Source organism: Chamaea fasciata, unplaced genomic scaffold, assembly GCF_029207755.1.
Source record: "Chamaea fasciata isolate MVZ Bird 193981 ecotype frontalis unplaced genomic scaffold, bChaFas1.0.hap1 SCAF_12, whole genome shotgun sequence".
In the NCBI taxonomy this organism is placed as follows: Eukaryota; Metazoa; Chordata; class Aves; order Passeriformes; family Sylviidae; genus Chamaea; species Chamaea fasciata.
In genome coordinates, this window is record NW_027094097.1 from 7,552,653 (window position 1) to 7,570,115 (window position 17,463).

Genomic DNA, 17,463 nt, shown 5'->3' on the forward strand with positions numbered 1-17,463 from the left:
TGTGTTTTACTTTTTCCTTAGGATACTGTGACCTGGACATGGCAGGGCTATTCGTTGTAAGTTTCTTAATCCTACTGAAAATTACATACAGAAATTTTTCCCCTGTTGCTAAACAGATTCCTAAACAGTCTGCCAAACAGATTCCACTAAGCCAAGACACATGTTCTTCTAGGTCTGTTTTTATGAGGGGGAAATACCTGGAGATAATGCTGTCCTGCAGTAGATTTCATATCGGAATGGCTAGAGAAAGGGTTAGCAAAGAAAAGTATTATTTCCACTTCTGCCACTTTGTTTTTCATTTTCTCCTGATTCACACATTACACTAGAACAAAGGAAAGGGAAGTATTAAAGAACCTTCACAACTGCACTGAAAGTATGTCTGGAAAATACTTTTCACTTTACAAACATACAAAAACGTGCATTTTCAGAATCCATATACATTTTCATGTGGAATATGTAGTGTATCTAGGTGCAGTAGTCCTGATTTACTAGCTAACATTTGTAAGGCAGCTAATTTTGAAGCACATCTGGACTAGTGGAGCAGATAATAAGAATCTTTTAAGCTATCTTTTTAAATATATGTGTTTATATAAATATATAATCCTATTATCTTCCCACTTAGACAATGGACATGATGAAAATGTCCATTTTGATTTCCCCAGATTTTTGCTCTTAGTACTATTGCTATACATTTATCAGTATACTGAGAATAATGAACATTACAAATTCAGTGCATGCTACATATTTCCTCTATGGAGGATTTACACTGAAAGATTAAAATGGAGTTATATCTTCAGTTATGATAGGTGGAGTAGGAATAGGCAAAGAAAGACATGAAATCATAGGTATTCCCATGGGAAGGAGGAGGCTGCCCATTCCTTCAGAATGGAGAAATGCTCTAATCCTGGTGGCTGGATGGTGAAGGTTCAAGTCAAAACCTGTGCGCAGGTGAAAGGAACTGCTTAGCAAAATCGTGAGGAGAGAAGGGTTATATGGAGAAGAACCCATAGATTCTTAACAAAACTAACTGGAACCAGGAGAAGAATACTCCCTGCACAGACATGCAGATCACAAAATGCATAATGGTCTCACTCTTTGTAAAACTTCCTGGATATTGCAGCCGGGATGGGACAGTACCAGTCTCCTTCTCAGAAACCTCCTGACATAGTTCCTGCTTTCACTTACTACTTCTCTCTTACTTTTGTGCCTTGCTGGGAGGTATACCTGATGTTATGTTAGAAAATCAAGCATTAGGAGTGGACTCATGCATTAGATAGACAGGATCCCATAGGTTCTCTTGCTTTTTCCCTTTTCTATTTTGTCCAAAACAAGAACAGAGAAAGACTGCTTGAAGGTTTTCTATTATAATATACCTGCTGTAAAGATCAAATCTTAATTTCTGCTTACAAATCAGAGTGAAAACAGCAAGTCAGATGTGACTGTTCTTATCCTCTTTAGCAGTTTCTTCCTCCCCCTAGCTTATCTGTTGATCCTAAAATGTGTGACTTCTTAGAAAAGCACTGAGGGTCCTGACCCCACTGGCACATCATTAACACATCTGTGTAAATGTTACTGTAATTTGCAAAATCATTAGCAAATACTAACAAATCCAGTTCTGCATAAGGAAGTTACTGGTTCTATTTTGCAGCTGAAAGAATAAAAGATAAAGCTACTTCTCAGAATCAAAGCTCTTAGAGTTTAAAATCCAGTATCCATGGTCCTCCTTAAAGAGAGGGAGACATTTTACTGGCCAAAGAGCTGTGCAGAATTGTTAATGTGTATGAGAGCAGACAAGTTGCCTGCCCTGCAGGCGAGCACCAGCTATATGCCGAAGCTGTGTTAGAAAGAAGGCAAAAAGTAACTTTTTGGGAAACTTCACTGCAAGGTACTTAAAAACCTTGCTTAATATTGGCTTTAGTTTTTTGTGCTTTAAAAAGTTTAATCTATACTGACCTGCAAATACTTCTGTTTTAATTAAGTAAAATTTATTTTTCTTTCTCGTTGCCTGCAGTAAAGAGCTGTGCATAATGACACTCTGTCAGATCTTCACAAGATTAGAAGTTGAGGTAAGAATTGGAAATATTTTTTTACTAAGATTTAGCAACCAGGGAAATTCTGCTTTAATATAAATGCGTTATTCACATTATTAGTTATTTTTAGTGAACAATAAACAAATGTCTCAGAAACAAGAACAAGCATCACAGTAAGTAATTTGTTGTCCATATGTATGTGTCATTCTGATGAGTTTCTAAGACAGCTTCCAGAAATGTCTTTATTTTTGGAGCATTATAAAATCACTGTTAATTATCACCACATGAATTCTACAGATGTTAAAACTAAGAATTAACATACATTCTGTCAAAGGTAGCAGCTTCTTTTTCCTACCTCCCCATTTCTCTGATCCCTTCAAAGTAACCTGCTCTTCCTCACCATCTCCCCAGACTGGACTCTTGGATTTCAACAAGTAAGAGCTCATTCAAGTACTTGTGCTGAGCCTCATATGGAACCAGTTGCCTTGGACATTAGAATCCACTGCACAGCACAGAGACAGATGGACAACAACAGAAACAACATCCACACTTCTTAATGTGATCACCCACACTGTAACTGCTCCCTGTCAAAGAGACAATTTTCCAAACACATTCCTTACCAGACAACAAAGGATTGTCAGTGTGGTCTAAGTTGGTTTAGGAACCTGAGGAAGGGGAGAAAATTACGCGTTTTGCTGTTTATTTGCAAAACACAGAATTTAGCAGAGTCCAAAGCTTTGTGAATACAAGCAGTGTTGTTACTGCTAACAATTGGCAGCATAGTCTGTGTTGTGGAACAATGATATTCATTTTAAGGCAGCATCTTGTTACTGTATGTATATATTCATTAAACACATATTTGTAGAAGGTGTAATCAAGATATAATTCTCCTAGGAATTTTGTTCAGTAGGGTATAGCCATGTGATTTGTATGAGTGGGAACAAGAAGCAGTTAATGTAGCCCTTCCAATAGAAGGCAGATCTTCGTTTTCCCTTACTTCAGAACAGAGCTCAAACTTGTTTGCCAGAAAATAATTTTCATATTCCAAGAGATGAAAGTGAAACATGAAAAAAATTGCAGCTTTCACAGCAGCATGTGTCCCCAAAATGAAACTAATTTCTTAGCGTTGGTGCAAGAGCCTTTCAGTTTCTGAAAAGAGAAGGCACACATTTTCCTGTGGAAGGAGGGAATCCAACTACTCCTTTTGGGAGCGGACATTTCTGTTGCTGTCCCATTCTGTGAGCAAGTAGCCTCTCCACTCCCACCAGTCTTGCACTGCCTCTACCTACTGTGCAGGAGCAGTGATGGGCTCCAGGGCTGTGGGTCCACTTCCAGTCCAGCTCTAACACACTGGGATATTGAAAATGAAACTGAGCCTGGCAGTGAGTTTTAGGGCAGCAAAAAGTACTGCATTTGGCAAATTGCCTAAGGCAAGATTCTAGGTCACAAGCAGATCAGAGAAATATTTTTGCTGCTGAAGGAGGTGGGAAGAATTTTTCTTACAGGACTGAGTTTGACTCTGAAGATGTACTTGTCACTCTCCAGGAGATAAGCAGTTGAGGGTGTGAGATCATGCAGCCAGTGCAGGAGGTCAAGAAACCAAATTCTTGCTCTTCAGCTGTTGTTTCTGGCAAACAGGTTTTATGAATAATTGTAGGGGGTTTTTTTGGAGGGGGTGAAGGTGGTGTTTAAGCTGCCAGGAATTTACGTTGCTCTGTGAGCAAGACCTCAGCCTCAAGTGAAATAATGGCCACTTTGAAAACCATGACCATGTTTGCGTAGATAGACCCAGAGTTACGACTTCATCTCACCAGTAATGACAGGGTTTTCTGTGTACTGTGTGCCTGTGATTTCTCAGTTTGAGCTATGTGACTTCTGAAGGGGAATTGTAATAACCAGGGACCTATTTCAGACCTTGAACAAAGCTGGCAACTGCTTACAGAACGAATGAAATCTCAGTTATTCCTGTGAACAGCTGGACCTCTCCCCTCCTTACGGGGAGACAACTTTTAATTATAAACAGAAATTTGTTATGGTTATTTGACAGACAACCATTTCCATAAACTCACTGGTGTTAATCATAAAGAGAAAGCATTCCTTAAAAACAAACATTAAAAGGCTGTTCAGGAGGAACTGTCTTTATATGGGACAGTTAGCACTATAATAATGCATGACCAGCAACTGCTGTATAAAGCAACATACTGGCACATAATTAGCAACTTTCTTCCAATGAACCATGAGCAACACCTCATTTTTGAATTGTTGTATTCTAGGAATTAAGGGCAGGGTGCAGAGCAGCAGAACTCAGACAAATGATAACCATAGCTGGGAAAAGGCACAGTAAACAGGGCTGTGAGCAAACACTGTAGACTGAAGTAGAGCAAAGCCCTCCTCCACACACGCTACTTTGCAAACAGGTGCTGGTTCGCACCACAATAGATAATAGTTCATCTAGAGGCTATTTTAGTGAAAAGGTACTTCCAACTTCTTACATATTAGTACTGAATCCTCAGTAGTAAACGTTACCATTTATATAACTAGGGTGTTTCCTAGTTGTGGGAGGAGAGGGGGTTATTGGGATTTTTTACCTTCTGCCTGGAGTCCCAAAATTGTATCCAGTTAGTGTGCCATTTACAACTCAGAACTATGATTCCTTAATGTTTTTGTCATGGGAGAATAGTGTACAGGAAACTTATCAGTCACATGCTGACAGATACAATTAACAGGTACGAGGTGGCACTGCAGTGTATATTTAAAAACATTAACACTCTCACACACACTAGTCCAATATATAACATCACTTAAAAAAGATCTTTGAAAAGAAGTGTGCAGTATTTCAAACTCACATTCTTACTAGTGCAGCATTTAATCTTCTAACAAAGTATGAATTTATTATACTTTCCTTCTTGGGGAGGTTGATTTTACATATTAAAGAAGCTTCTACCAACCCTTAAGAGGTAGTTTTGCAGTTTTGTGTGGTGAGGGCAGAAGAGTCTGAGTGGTTTCTAAGGTGGCTGAGACCTCTAGCGCCCAGATCTTTCATTGCATGACTGATGTTTTTCTCCTGTTCTCCCGCACTCATACAAACATAAGAAATTGCTCATGTTCCTAATGAAGTGGTAACTATTGAATTGATTGGATAACTCATCCCTTTCAGTTTCTGCCTGTTCATGTTCCTACTGAGGAAGAAAAGAATGATCCAATTCTTTTTGCCAACAGAGTCCGACAAACCATGGCAAAGTAAGTAATTGATCATCAATAAAACCTTTGATAACTGTTCTTTTATATCAAGTAATTCCACCTACAGCCTAGCCATAAAGTACAATTTAGTCAAGTCCCAGGTACTATGCGTAGGAATTGCTCTAGATTTTCACTAAGAGATGTCAAACTCCTATACTAGACTACCCTGATTGTTTTTACATGGCGCATAAAGAAAGTTGTCTTACATTGGAACACAATATATTCCATTCATAGAAAACTGGAATAAAATGATCTCTTTTTGCTTGGCAAGGATAAGTGGGTGGTGGTTTGTTCATCAATGTTACTGGGCTGCATTTACAAGATTGTAAATCTTAAAACCTGGTGCTGCTGCCATAACGTAGTTTCCCTGGTGTGGTTTCACAGTTTCATGAAGTGGTGTGTATTGGTTTGTCCTACTTGCAGCAGTGCAAGAATGAATTGCCATTTGTTTCGCATATCAGAGAAGGGAAACGATCAACTAAAAGTTATTTCCATTCAAGAAATTGACTTTGCTTTTTCCTTAATTTTATTTCAGTGCTTTGAATGTGCCAGTCACTGATCACACTTTTGAAGATTGCAGACTGATGATTTCAGCAGGACAATTGACTTTACCCATGGAAGCTGGGCTGGTGGAGTTCACCAAAATTAGCAAGAAACTCAAGTAAGGGAAGTTTTATCTCTTGGTAGCATAATTACTAAAGTGCTGCAGGTGTTGATGGCCATCTGCCAAAGGTTAAATAACCCGACAACAGACTTGGCCATGTGCAGTACAGTGTATTTATGCATACAATTTACATAAATTACGAGGAAGTCAGAAATGAGGAACATCCCAGTAAAAACTACTCCCAAGTAATTTTTGTCACCAGTGTTGCAGGAGCAAAGATTGTTTTCACCAAAGGGTGAGAAAAGTAGAGCAGTACCTATTTTAAACACTTGATGGTAATGTCAGTGCAAATTTAAGTTGCTTTAGTGGTGAGGCACAGGCAGCTTGTGGCAGGAAGTAAAAAGCCTTCTTCCCAGCCTCAAACTTCAGCTCACTGTTCTTAATTTTACTGTGCAGCCATGTGTCACTAGTGATGTCAATTTTTTCTGTCTGGATACAGTGGAATTTGAGGACTGAGCCATGTAACCATATTCCATCAAATAATCTGGCATGGCTGTGGTGAAATCTGAATGTGTCCAATAAACCTTGACATATTATTTATGTGCTGTATATCCATTTATAGAACTCCATCTGGCATAGTTACATGGCAATCCTAATTGTTCTCGCCGAGGTGCAGTGGTGTATTTCTGCAGAGATCTGACACTTCTGAGGCTCTAACAATGCTGGTGTTTGGGTAGAGAGTTTGCTAATAGAGCGGAGGCCTACTCCCTCCTTCCTGTCAAGGAAATACTTACCCTAGAGCATGATGCAGCAAAGTATTGCTGCACCTGCATTTATGGTAATGAAAAGCTTTCTGCTTTTTAGCCTAGTAACTGGACAGACAATTCTAGATTTGGGAAGTTACTCTATGGAGCTCTGACATACCCAAGCATAGAACTGCCTGCTTTTAATATTAATAACCAGAGGGGAGCTGTCCTTTGTTACTCATTTAAAGTAAAATATCTGGTCTGAAGCACAGCATTAGAAATGCTGTACACCCATGCCCTGTTTGGCAGTTTTTCATCTTTGAACACTGTAATAACTCCTACTGAAATTCCATCTGTCCGAGAACTGCTGTATAGAAATATCTCCTCTCTCTCATGTTTGCATAGCCTAAAATGGAATCATGTCAGAGAGCAGTTGGATACTTTTGCTGCTATTGCAAGTGCTTCCAAAGGGGGAAGAATTGGAATTGAGGAGTTTGCTGAGTACTTGAAGCTGCCTATTTCAGATGTTCTCAAAGAACTGTTTCTACTTTTTGACAGGGTGAGTAATTGGTTAACTGACTTGTTGACAATATTTTGTTAGAAATCATGTACCAAAAGGACATTTATTCCCTTGGTTAGTACCTTCTTTACACAAGGTAGGTGACTCTTACAGTTTTGTTCATAAGTTTCAGTGGGGAAAACATTCATTAGTTTCTGCCTTGTGACATGGCAGCCAGTCCTCGGGCCAAGTTGCTGCACCAGTAGCAGACAATACTCTTCATGTTGGTAATAGCTGAATATTTTCTTTTGCTGACTGCAGATTTTGATCTTATGTACATGTTGATAGCTTAGTTAGCTGTTGTAATTAATTAGATCATTTAAGGCAGAGTGAAGCTAACTGGAGTGTTAACTGGAACACTGGAGTGTTCCTGCTGTGCTTGTGAAGAGTGCTGTTAGACTTTACAGGGACTCCTCTTGCTTCTCTCCAGCCATAAGGGGGCTGTGTGTTAGCATGATCATTTAGGCTTTACCCCTAGTCAGTGCTAATCTCTCCAATTTTCTGCTTCTCTCTGAGGATGACAAAAATGGCTGCATTTCTCTCTATACCAGAAGCATCAATGACTGGGGCATAGATGGAATTAATCTTACTTCTGGGCCTCCACATGTGCTGCAGCGCACACAGCCTGCTAGTGCCTGTGGACTGGAGGTTTCCTGTCACCATAAGAGCTTTCCCAATTCACCATTACTTTTCCTGATCAGTTACCCTTAGCAGTACACCTGTCCTTAAGAGTCCATTGTACATGCTGATATGCTGTTCCAGGACTTTTTCACATGAAAAATTTTTACAGGCTCTAAAATAGGAGGAAAGAGTCAAACGTATTTCCTGAACTGCAGAATGCCTTGAAGCTCTAGCAGAGCTAGGTACTCATCCTTTTGTCATTCCTGCCTCACCATCTTGGACCACTGGCTCCTGAGGCATGTAGTCTGAGTCCTGAAGCACAGTACCTACATCAGAAATGTGCTGTGGCAACCAGAGTAATTAAGGGCAATTGTACTCCTTTCGCTTTCTTTATATGGTGCAGCATCAATGACTAGAACTAGCAAAGTAATGCTCAATTCACTAAAAAATTGAGGGAATAAAAGACTGAGAACAAACAAGTGCAAGGCTGCATTCACCTTTAAGGAGATCAGCACAACTGAGGAACAGTCATGCTCATCTAACAGGGCTGTTTTCAAATTGCTTCAGGTATGAGCACAGGCATTCTGACACTTCTGCTTTGTGGGTTTCGACTTAATTTTTTTTTTCTCTAAAATGGTTCCTCAAATCTCATAAACATAACAATGCAAAGAAGAAAAGAAATAGAGGCGTATCAACACGTGACAGAAACTAGTGAGACGTAACTGGCAGCCAGAGACATGCACAGACATGGTGCAGTCTAAGCATGCAGATAAGCTGTGTTTTGCCAACGCCTAAGTCAGACACAAAACAGCTTTGGGGAGCTACAGGACACTGGATCTCCGAGTAACTAGCTTCAAAAAATCTTCACCATGTTCCTTGCTAAAGCCTTGCTGAGCGGAGGAAGTGGTAGTAGTCGTGGAGGAAGCCTTGCCCGTGGCCTTGGAGGGCTCCTGACAGGAGGTGGAGGTGGAGGGAATATTGGAGGACGACTTGTTGGAGGTCTCGTCAACCTTATAAGTGAAGCGGCAGCTCAATATAATCCAGAGCCACCTCCACTTCCTCGCAATCATTTTACAAATGTGGAAGCTCAGGAGAGTGATGAGGTGAGACAATTTCGTCGCTTGTTTGCCCAGCTGGCTGGAGATGATATGGAAGTGTGTGCCACAGAGCTGAGGGACATCCTGAACAAAGTCCTTTCCAGGCACCAAGACTTGAAGACGGACGGCTTCAGCTTGGACACCTGCCGCAGCATGGTCGCCGTCATGGACAGCGATGCAAGCGGCAAACTGGGCTTCGAGGAGTTCAAGTACCTGTGGTACAACGTCAAGAAGTGGCAGTGTGTGTACAAGCAGCATGACACTGATCAGTCAGGCACTGTTGGGAGAGCCCAGCTGCCAAGCGCCTTGAAGGCTGCAGGGTTCCACCTGAACGAGCAGCTGTGCCAGGTGATCGTGCGCAGATACGCCAACGACGACGGCAGCATGGATTTCAACAGCTTCATCAGTTGCCTGGTGCGGCTGGACAGCATGTTCAGGGCCTTCAAGTCCCTGGACCAAGATGGAAGTGGGCATGTCAAAGTGACCATTGAAGACTGGCTGCAGCTGACCATGTATTCGTGAAGGTGTGGTGGAGAAGCAGCTTTGTGTGGAAGATACACGTGGAGGACCGCAATCCTCTGCTCTACAACCGTAGTCTTTGCCTTTAGTCTTTCTAAGGCGGGTGTAGCTAGAGGGAGATGGCTCCGCTACAAGTGTAGTGATTCCTCTTGTGCGTGCACTAGTCTGCTCTTCTGAGGGGTTTGTGTAGGTTCTTGTTTGGGTAATTGCATAAGTCTGTGTTCAGAAAATTCTAGACTCTAAGGTTAGGGAATATATTGGAAAGATCAAAGCTTAGTTTCTTTTTCATGTAAAGTGGCTTGTATAAGAGTATAACTATTATATAAAAAGTCTAAGTGTGGTGTTGATGTTGCTGTTCTGATTTGTCAGCAGTCACTAATCTGGAATAAAGGCTGTTTGCCTGAAGGCAGTCACTGGTAGAGTCTGGTGCAGTTATTTCTAATAAGGGGAAAAACATTAGAGTTGCAATAACTGTAATGGTCAGTGAACTTACATAATCATTCAATTTCCTTTCTACTTGTGTTTTTTCATGCTTGGCTGCTGAAGCAAAACCTTAGTGGTGCTGTCAGTTCTATCTGGTGGCCAGGACAAAATTGAAGACTTAACACGAGGCTACTTTTGAAATTATCATCTCCCTCCTACCGTTCTATGAACTAGTCTTTTCTCTCTTTCCTTCAAGCCTAAACATAGTTATAAAGCAAACAACTTAAAATACTGCATTTATATTTAGAGGAACTTGAAATAATTATGCAGTCACATAGCAGACAGACGGCCAAAGTCAACCTCTGGCTATCTGAGTGAAATTTCATCGGGAGTGCAGCATCCCACTCAAGGTAGTTATGCAGTTCTGGCTAAGATGTCAACTTCTGAGTAAACAAAAAAAAAAAGGAATAACTTGAACTGTTAAAGGTACATTTCTTTCAGTTAAGGATTACATTGTTGATCAAAACTGCTCTTGCACAAGGCAGATTTTTCTTGGCAAGGCTCTGCTGCTTTAAACGAAAATTGTCTTGGGTGTGTGCAAGCTGGCTGGAACGTGAAAAGATGAGTTAAATAGGCAGCCTGGCACCAGAGGCAATCTCCAGATGTGAGAGTCCTCATGCCCCTGCCCTTCCCCAGGGACACAGCAGTGACTCATTGAGAAATACCACACAATACCTGCAGGCCATCTGCATGTTAATGGGGTGCTGTGGTGTGGTTTGGTTTGTAAATTTCCATAGCTTTGATTTCTAAATCTTGCACTTACACTTGGCAAAGAGATTTTTTCAGATTGATGAGATATCTTCCCTGGTATACTTGCAGAAACCTTTTACTTGAAACTGACTTTACAATTTGTGCCCAGACTTTTTTCCTCCTGCACTTTGTTTAAAAGTAAACAGAAAAATATTCATATTGTCCTAGAGAAAAGAGGCCAGTTCCTTCCTAATGGCATTCATCCTCCTCCCACTTCTTCAGTAAAAAGGCACTCAGTTATCCATTGTGCCATTCAGTGCCATTTGGGCTCTGAGTAATAGAAAAGTACGAGGAGGTAAAGTGTGATACCTCCTCAAAAGTATTGATGCAGTAGTACTTTAAACTTTATACTGCATCTTGCTTGTAGTCCCTGTACAAATCTAAATGCAGAATGCTTATGACAGTGCAAATTTCTTGTTTTCTAAAGTCTAGGATTTACTGTATTATATAAAAAATTACAACAAAACCCCAGTTACCACAACATGCTATTGGGAAAATAGTATCAGAAAGCTGGCTTCCTTAAAGAAAACAGGAGTTGTTAAGGTTACATTAGGTTTTGATTGTTTTGTGTAGCATAACTACAACTAACCCAAATTCTGATGGTCTACTTTACCATTTAGAGAACTGGAGCTCAGCTCACATGTTGCTTCCGTCAAATATTCTTGGGTACATAGGTGCAAACCCAGCTAGGTATGCATAGAACAACAATTGCAACTGCTTTTTGCTGTGGTGTTAGACAAGCACAGAAGGTTTTCCTGTATTTTCAGTTTAACTTCCATTTCTTTTTCCAGGCAGCAACCCCATCATTTCTCCTTAACTGGAATGCCAGAGCATTGAGAAGTTAGTCAGCATCTTAGAGTTTAGTAGAACTAGTCACAATATGATCTTGCTAACACACTAACTTTATTTCCTACTAAAATGGCTGGAGTTCTGTCTATCAGACTGCACTCAGTTTTGAGTGTTGTTTTGATTACTGAGTTTTCTCACTTTAATGAAAGTAATATGACATTTATTTTGTCCTTTTTCTTGTCATATTTCTATGTGCAGCCACAGCTATGTTAACTTCTTTCAGAAGTTGTTTTTAAATAAATTATTTTAGGTTACTTCCCAATTCTTTTACTGTGATACATATTCTTAACTTTGAAAATAATTTTTTGAAATATTCTAATCACATCAAACAATCCTTTGCTAAGAATACAGTCTAGAAAACAGTCCAAAAATAATATTCTGTGGAACTTTGAACAATTCATGGCACCCAAAATTTTCAAAGCACTCTACAGAGCAGCCTTACAGCTCCCCTGGCATATTGCACTCTTCAGCAGCAGAAAACCAAGAGCAGAAAGGTTAAGTTTGGTATGCTGAAGTGGACATTAGAAGTTGGTAGGAGAGCTAGAAATAGGATCCTGGTCTGGCTCTTTGCTGCGGATTTACCCAACAGACCACCCCTCTCTCACTTGGCTGAAAAAGTTTTGTGCTGTTCGCATACGTAGGGGCTCCACTGTTTCTGAAAATGTTTTTCTTGTTGAAATGCAAAACACGTTATCCACAAAGGGAACTCTGTTTTACACTTCAGTTTGCTTTTAAAACATTTTTGATGCCCTTAGTGTGACTACTCAAAACCATGAACTACTTTTCATCTCTATTATGCCATCATTACCTGCTCTGTGTCCCACCATCTATAATTTGCAGATGGCTTTTGCCCAGACGGATGTTTCCCGAAACTGAAGAAACTTCCAGTGTGGTGACAGAAACACTACTGACATAAGCATAGATTTCATCAGGCGTCTGCCATTCTTCCTATCTGCAAATATAATGCAGCTTACACAGAATTAATCACAAATCCCATCAAAGCAAGCTTCAAATGTTTTGTTGATGTACCTTTGTAGTTAACACATTGAAATGTTTGTTCAGATCAAAACTGGAATTATTACCGAGGTTGTTCCAATGAATTCCTTGTGTTTCTGGCTTAAACAGTAGGACAGTGCATTGGCTTCCAAATAGCATGTAGGGCAGCGCATAGGCTTCAAAAGAAAGCTTAAGGTAAACCAGGTAGATTTGGTTGTCCTTTTCACTGACATATATTTTATTGCTGAAGGTTCAAACTCAAAGCAACAGCCTCACTCTTGGCCTGTTGATTCTGGATTGTTGCATTGGTGTCTGAACCACAGCAAGTGCCAGTGCTGCATGCACTGCTACAGTTACCTCAAACACTGGATTCTGGTTATTCTTAGAGCCTTCCTGAAGGCCATGTACTAAAGAAAACCTTTAAGTTGTTCTAAATCTTTTTTGTTTGTGTTTTGTTTGTTCATAAAATAGAGATCTACACCCAGTTCGTAGCCACTGAAAACATTTGTATTGCTGCTCCAGCCTTAGTTTTATGGATTTAGTGAGCTCTTAGGTTCTTTCCCAGGAAGAACAAAAACCTCTAGTATTGTAATCTGTCTTAGTGCATGTGTTGTATTTGATTTACAGAAGAGCTTTTAAAGTGATTTGCAGTGTTAGCTATAACTACTGCCATGCATGTTTGGGTTACAGAATGGAGATGGCACCATCGACTTCAGAGAGTATGTAATTGGTTTGTCTATTCTCTGTAACCCAGCCAACACAGAGGAGACTATTCGGATGGCATTTAAGGTAAGTTCAATTTAGTGTAAATCTACAAACCTGACAAATCAAGACTGACTGTAAGTCTGTTAGCTTTCAAATCATAAGTTTATAGCTTCAATCTGTTATGCAAATGTGAGTAATTCTCTTAAACCAATTGACATTTAGAGTGTGAAAGGGAGGGGAAGAATTGCCGGCATCATAGCAATGGGTTTCAAAAGCCATCTAAAGGCACTAATGAATATGTAACTTGGCAGGCTAACTCCAAAAATGATTCAGCAGCACTTGTAGTTTTTTTGCCTGAGGTTTTTTTCTGCTGTGATTCTTCAATGTCACAATAGATGGAGTAATATCCTCTCGTGGGTCAAGCCTCACTAGAGTCATTGTTCTTAACAAAGAGGAGTGGGAAAAAAATCAAGGGCTGTTCAGGACTGGCACATTGAAAACTGGGCTGCATCTAAGAACTGCTGGCTTGTCCTGTGGTGCCCTGATAGTACAAGCAGTCAAGGAGCAAGCAGTAGCTCCTTTCGCTTCTCAGGTACATGCAGACAATACATGACCAGGGATGCCCATGTTGTGAACCCTTGGCTCTTGTTTTAGTAGGTCTTTGACACAGATCCAGTTGTTGTATCCATTAATCTGGTCTTATGAACTATATTGAACAAAATATAGAGGTACCACTCATGTTCATTGTAAACTGGGTGCTTCCTAGTACTGATGCATACTTGGGAAGTACCAGAGGTGTTGTGGCAATCCATTATATCCACTGGCTTCTTTTCAGATAAGCACTAGAGCTGTTCAAGGTGATTTGTTCATTCCTATAAAGAAGCAAACGTAGCAGCTATTGTTGCTGTTCCATTGTGTTGTTTCCTAGACTATACAGAATCTGAAAAAGTGTGTTGATTATTAAATCAGTAATTTTTTTTTAATTTTCAGTTTCAGCACCAAACAACTGGTTCAGCTGGTAAAAGCCTGTTTCAGTCTAAAATGGAACTACGGGAAAAACTCCTTTTTACTACTTGTTTTCTGTGCCACTAAATGTCTTTTCCTTCACAATGGCAAAGTTTACCTGTAGCAAGTATTGAAGAATTAAAGCAAACCATCCCTTGTATTTCTCCTGGGGTGCTTCACAGCAGATGGTTACTGTCACTGCACTGGGAAGGATGGGATGATCAGTGTACATCAACAGCCTGCACTCCAGGAACAAAATTTCTTGTTAAATACAGTTAATTCCTTAGTGAGTGATCAGACACATACACTAAAATTTAGGTATGTCAGAGCATAAACTGTGATAACAAGTTTAATCTGATAGCAGATGTGCCATAATCTAGTGAAAATGGAGACTAAAACCTAAGATATTCCAGTATAGACTGGCTGAATCCAGTAGACTTTTAGTATAGGTCATGGTGACACTAAATCTACATCTTTTTTTATGTTTTATCAGTTGTGTATTATTTTTATCGCTGAACCAATGCTGTGAGGTTGGTTTGCTTTGGCAGAATGTTCTATTCCCAGCTATAGCATGGATTTTGCTCTGCAAAGTGTCTGCTTAGTCTTATTCCAGGCTATTCAAATCCCAGGCATTGTTCACAGAGCTCCTTAATGCTAGAAAGCCGCAAGGAGTGGCTAATGTGCACAGAGGGTTCATAGGCAAAGTGATGCCAAAGTATTTCCACACGTTCTGTTTCTTCCAGCTCTTTGACATGGATGATGATGGCACCATAACAGAAGATGAGTTTGCTTCTATCATTCAGTCAGCTCTGGGGCTGCCTGAGCTTGATGTTTCTGTGCTGTTTAAAGAAATAGATGCAGATGAAACTGGGAAGCTCTCCTATGGTGAGTTACATCCCTTTGTTAAAAAGAATACTCTGATAGTCATAATGACAGGGAGTTTCCTTTTTTAATTCCCTCAAATTCCCTCATGATTCTCATACCTTGTTTCTGGGGAGAACTGTTGAAGCACAGACTTAGATACTTTGTGTGGTACTCCTGGGTTTTTTTAGAGGGAACTAACTGGAGATCAGCTTCAGTGAAAGAAGCAGGCACTGAAATGTTCTTTGATTCTGTTGCTGCACTAGAGCATCTGTGTTTTTAATGTGTTTCAGAGGAGTTCAAGAACTTTGCACTCAAGCATCCAGAATATGCCACGCTGTTTACTACATACTTAGATCTACAGAGACACCAGCTAGATGTGTTTGAGGAGCATGACACTGAGCTACCCAAAGGCAAACACATCCCAGTCAGGAGCACAGCCCCGGTCTCAGAAACAACACCACTTGCAAGAAATAAAGTCTGTCCTGAAGGCAATGAAGAAGATAGCTCAAGTACCTCTGACAAAAAGGATGACTGAGAAGAGTTAAATAATTCAGCTCTTGAATATTTTCCCCAGCTGTTCATAAGCACAACTGATGTAAAGTAGAGATGGAAGTTACAATTTTTAAAAAAAGTTTGTTTGTTTGTTTGTTTGTTTTACTTCCATATCAGGAATTTTTCCTGTTTGATTGTAAGGGAAAAACCACTGTTCAATCCTTAATGTCAGTATCACAGTACTGGGAATGTTGTTCAGTGTCTTCCAAGTTCATGCTTCCACAAAAGTAACAGGCATGCTATGACGGGTACAAGGCTCCAGCACTGCAGTGACCTCTCAGAATGGAGACTGAGGAGTCCACTTGTGTAAAAACAAGTGGAATTTTTGGTGCTGCCCAATTCCTCTACATCCCCAACATGACTTAAATGAAAAAAATTATGCTAGAGTGTTTTCATTTTCAATACCACTCAGCCATTCTCAAGTTTCTGAGACACACAAAAATGAGTTACAGGAAGCTGAGAGTTGAAGATTATGCTTTTTGGCTATTCTTGAATTGCCCTTAACTATTTATGAACCAGAAAGCCTAAGCTTCTGAACAAGACATGCTGGTTTGCTAATGTTAACACTTGAGGCCTAAAAGCTGGTGACAGATGGAAATGGCTGCACTTCTATCAACAAAAAACTAATTGGAATTCCAAGGTAGCAGCTTACAGTCTAGAGGAAAATGCAGACAGTAAGACCTAAGAATTAATGGACTACTTCAAAATAAATACCATGTTGTTTACAGTAACAACTGTTCAGGATCACATTGGGAGGAGCATTTAAACTTCAGCGTATTTTGTATTCTCGCAATTATCAACAGAGGAATGTGACCTTGCTCTGCAAAGCTTGAAAGGCAAATATGCTGTCAAACCAGAGTTCTAGTATTTAGTGTCTACTCTAAAGCTGTCTCCTGGAAACCATGTTTGCATTACTGTGCCATTACTCAGTCTTCTTGGGGTTTGGTTCAAAACCCAGCACTTTCTAGTCAATGATTTGAATGTATTTTGCCTCGGTCCTCTCTAGTGCACTGGAAATTAGGCCTTTACCTTTTTCCATCCTTCATCTGAATGCACTTTATGCAGTATTTAAAGTATATAGCTATTTAGGCAAATACTTCTCAATAAAAACTTCAAAGGGATGAAATGAAAAGATATTTTCAAATTAAAACTGAGATGAGCAAAGCCTAGACTGTCTAGTACCAATAATAACCAACTTTCAGCAGGTTTTCATATGTGAAATGGTAACTTCTGCCTCTAAGTTATTGCTTGCAGTCCGTCCACAAGCTCATTGCCATGTTTTGCTTTCTCTGTTTATAATTGTGCCTCTCCTGATGTTTCATGCGCTTAAAATAAATCTATATTTTTTAAAAGACTTTTCTTGGACAGTTGTCTTTTTAGTACAGTGGGAAGGGTACTTCATCTACCATAAGAGGCTGGGGGGGAGTTTCCAGGAAATCATGCTTAAGTTGTCCTACTTTGGTAAACTCAGTGCAGCCTTAAGTTGGAATTTTCAGTTCTTTGTACGATGGCACTTTACTTTGTGGTAGGGCTGGAAGAGTAGGACAGGACCAATGCTCTTCCAGTTACTTCTGGTGACTGCCTCAACAAGGGGGATTATGATACGAAGGTCTGCAAATCCATGCAGAGAGACCTCCATTTTTGGATGGAAAATAAAGCATCACCATTTACATGTAAAATGAGTGACCTCAACAACAGCTCAGATGTAACAATCATGGCTTTTAGTATTGTGAGCATTAGGAGAGTATTTTCTCCCAATTACAGAAGGAGAAACAGGAATACAGTTAACTGGAATACATGTTAATTCTTAGCAAGGATGGTTTTACCTAGCATGTTAACCAAA

At 40.0% G+C, this 17,463-nt stretch overlaps 2 protein-coding genes across 2 annotated transcripts in view; both read left to right on the forward strand.

Moving 5' to 3' along the window:
- The window catches only part of LPCAT2 (lysophosphatidylcholine acyltransferase 2), a 30,075-nt gene extending 13,101 nt beyond the window's left edge, over positions 1-16,974 (forward strand). The window contains exons 7-14 of the mRNA XM_066194579.1: positions 22-56; positions 2,012-2,066; positions 5,188-5,270; positions 5,806-5,931; positions 7,026-7,179; positions 13,185-13,283; positions 14,948-15,089; positions 15,359-16,974. Of these exons, the coding sequence (XP_066050676.1) occupies positions 22-56; positions 2,012-2,066; positions 5,188-5,270; positions 5,806-5,931; positions 7,026-7,179; positions 13,185-13,283; positions 14,948-15,089; positions 15,359-15,603 (939 nt within the window). The 3' untranslated portion in view covers positions 15,604-16,974. The remainder of the gene's footprint in view (positions 1-21; positions 57-2,011; positions 2,067-5,187; positions 5,271-5,805; positions 5,932-7,025; positions 7,180-13,184; positions 13,284-14,947; positions 15,090-15,358) is intronic.
- On the forward strand, positions 8,063-9,816 carry CAPNS2 (calpain small subunit 2). The gene has a single exon (XM_066194387.1). The coding sequence runs from the start codon at positions 8,670-8,672 to the stop codon at positions 9,417-9,419; it is 750 nt and encodes a 249-aa protein (XP_066050484.1). The 5' UTR covers positions 8,063-8,669; the 3' UTR covers positions 9,420-9,816.
- Positions 16,975-17,463: the final 489 nt, after the last annotated feature.

Coding starts and splice junctions, on each gene's coding strand:
- CAPNS2 (XM_066194387.1), top strand. CDS start 8,670: ATGTTCCTTGCTAAAGCCTTGCTGAGCGGAGGAAGTGGTAGTAGTCGT.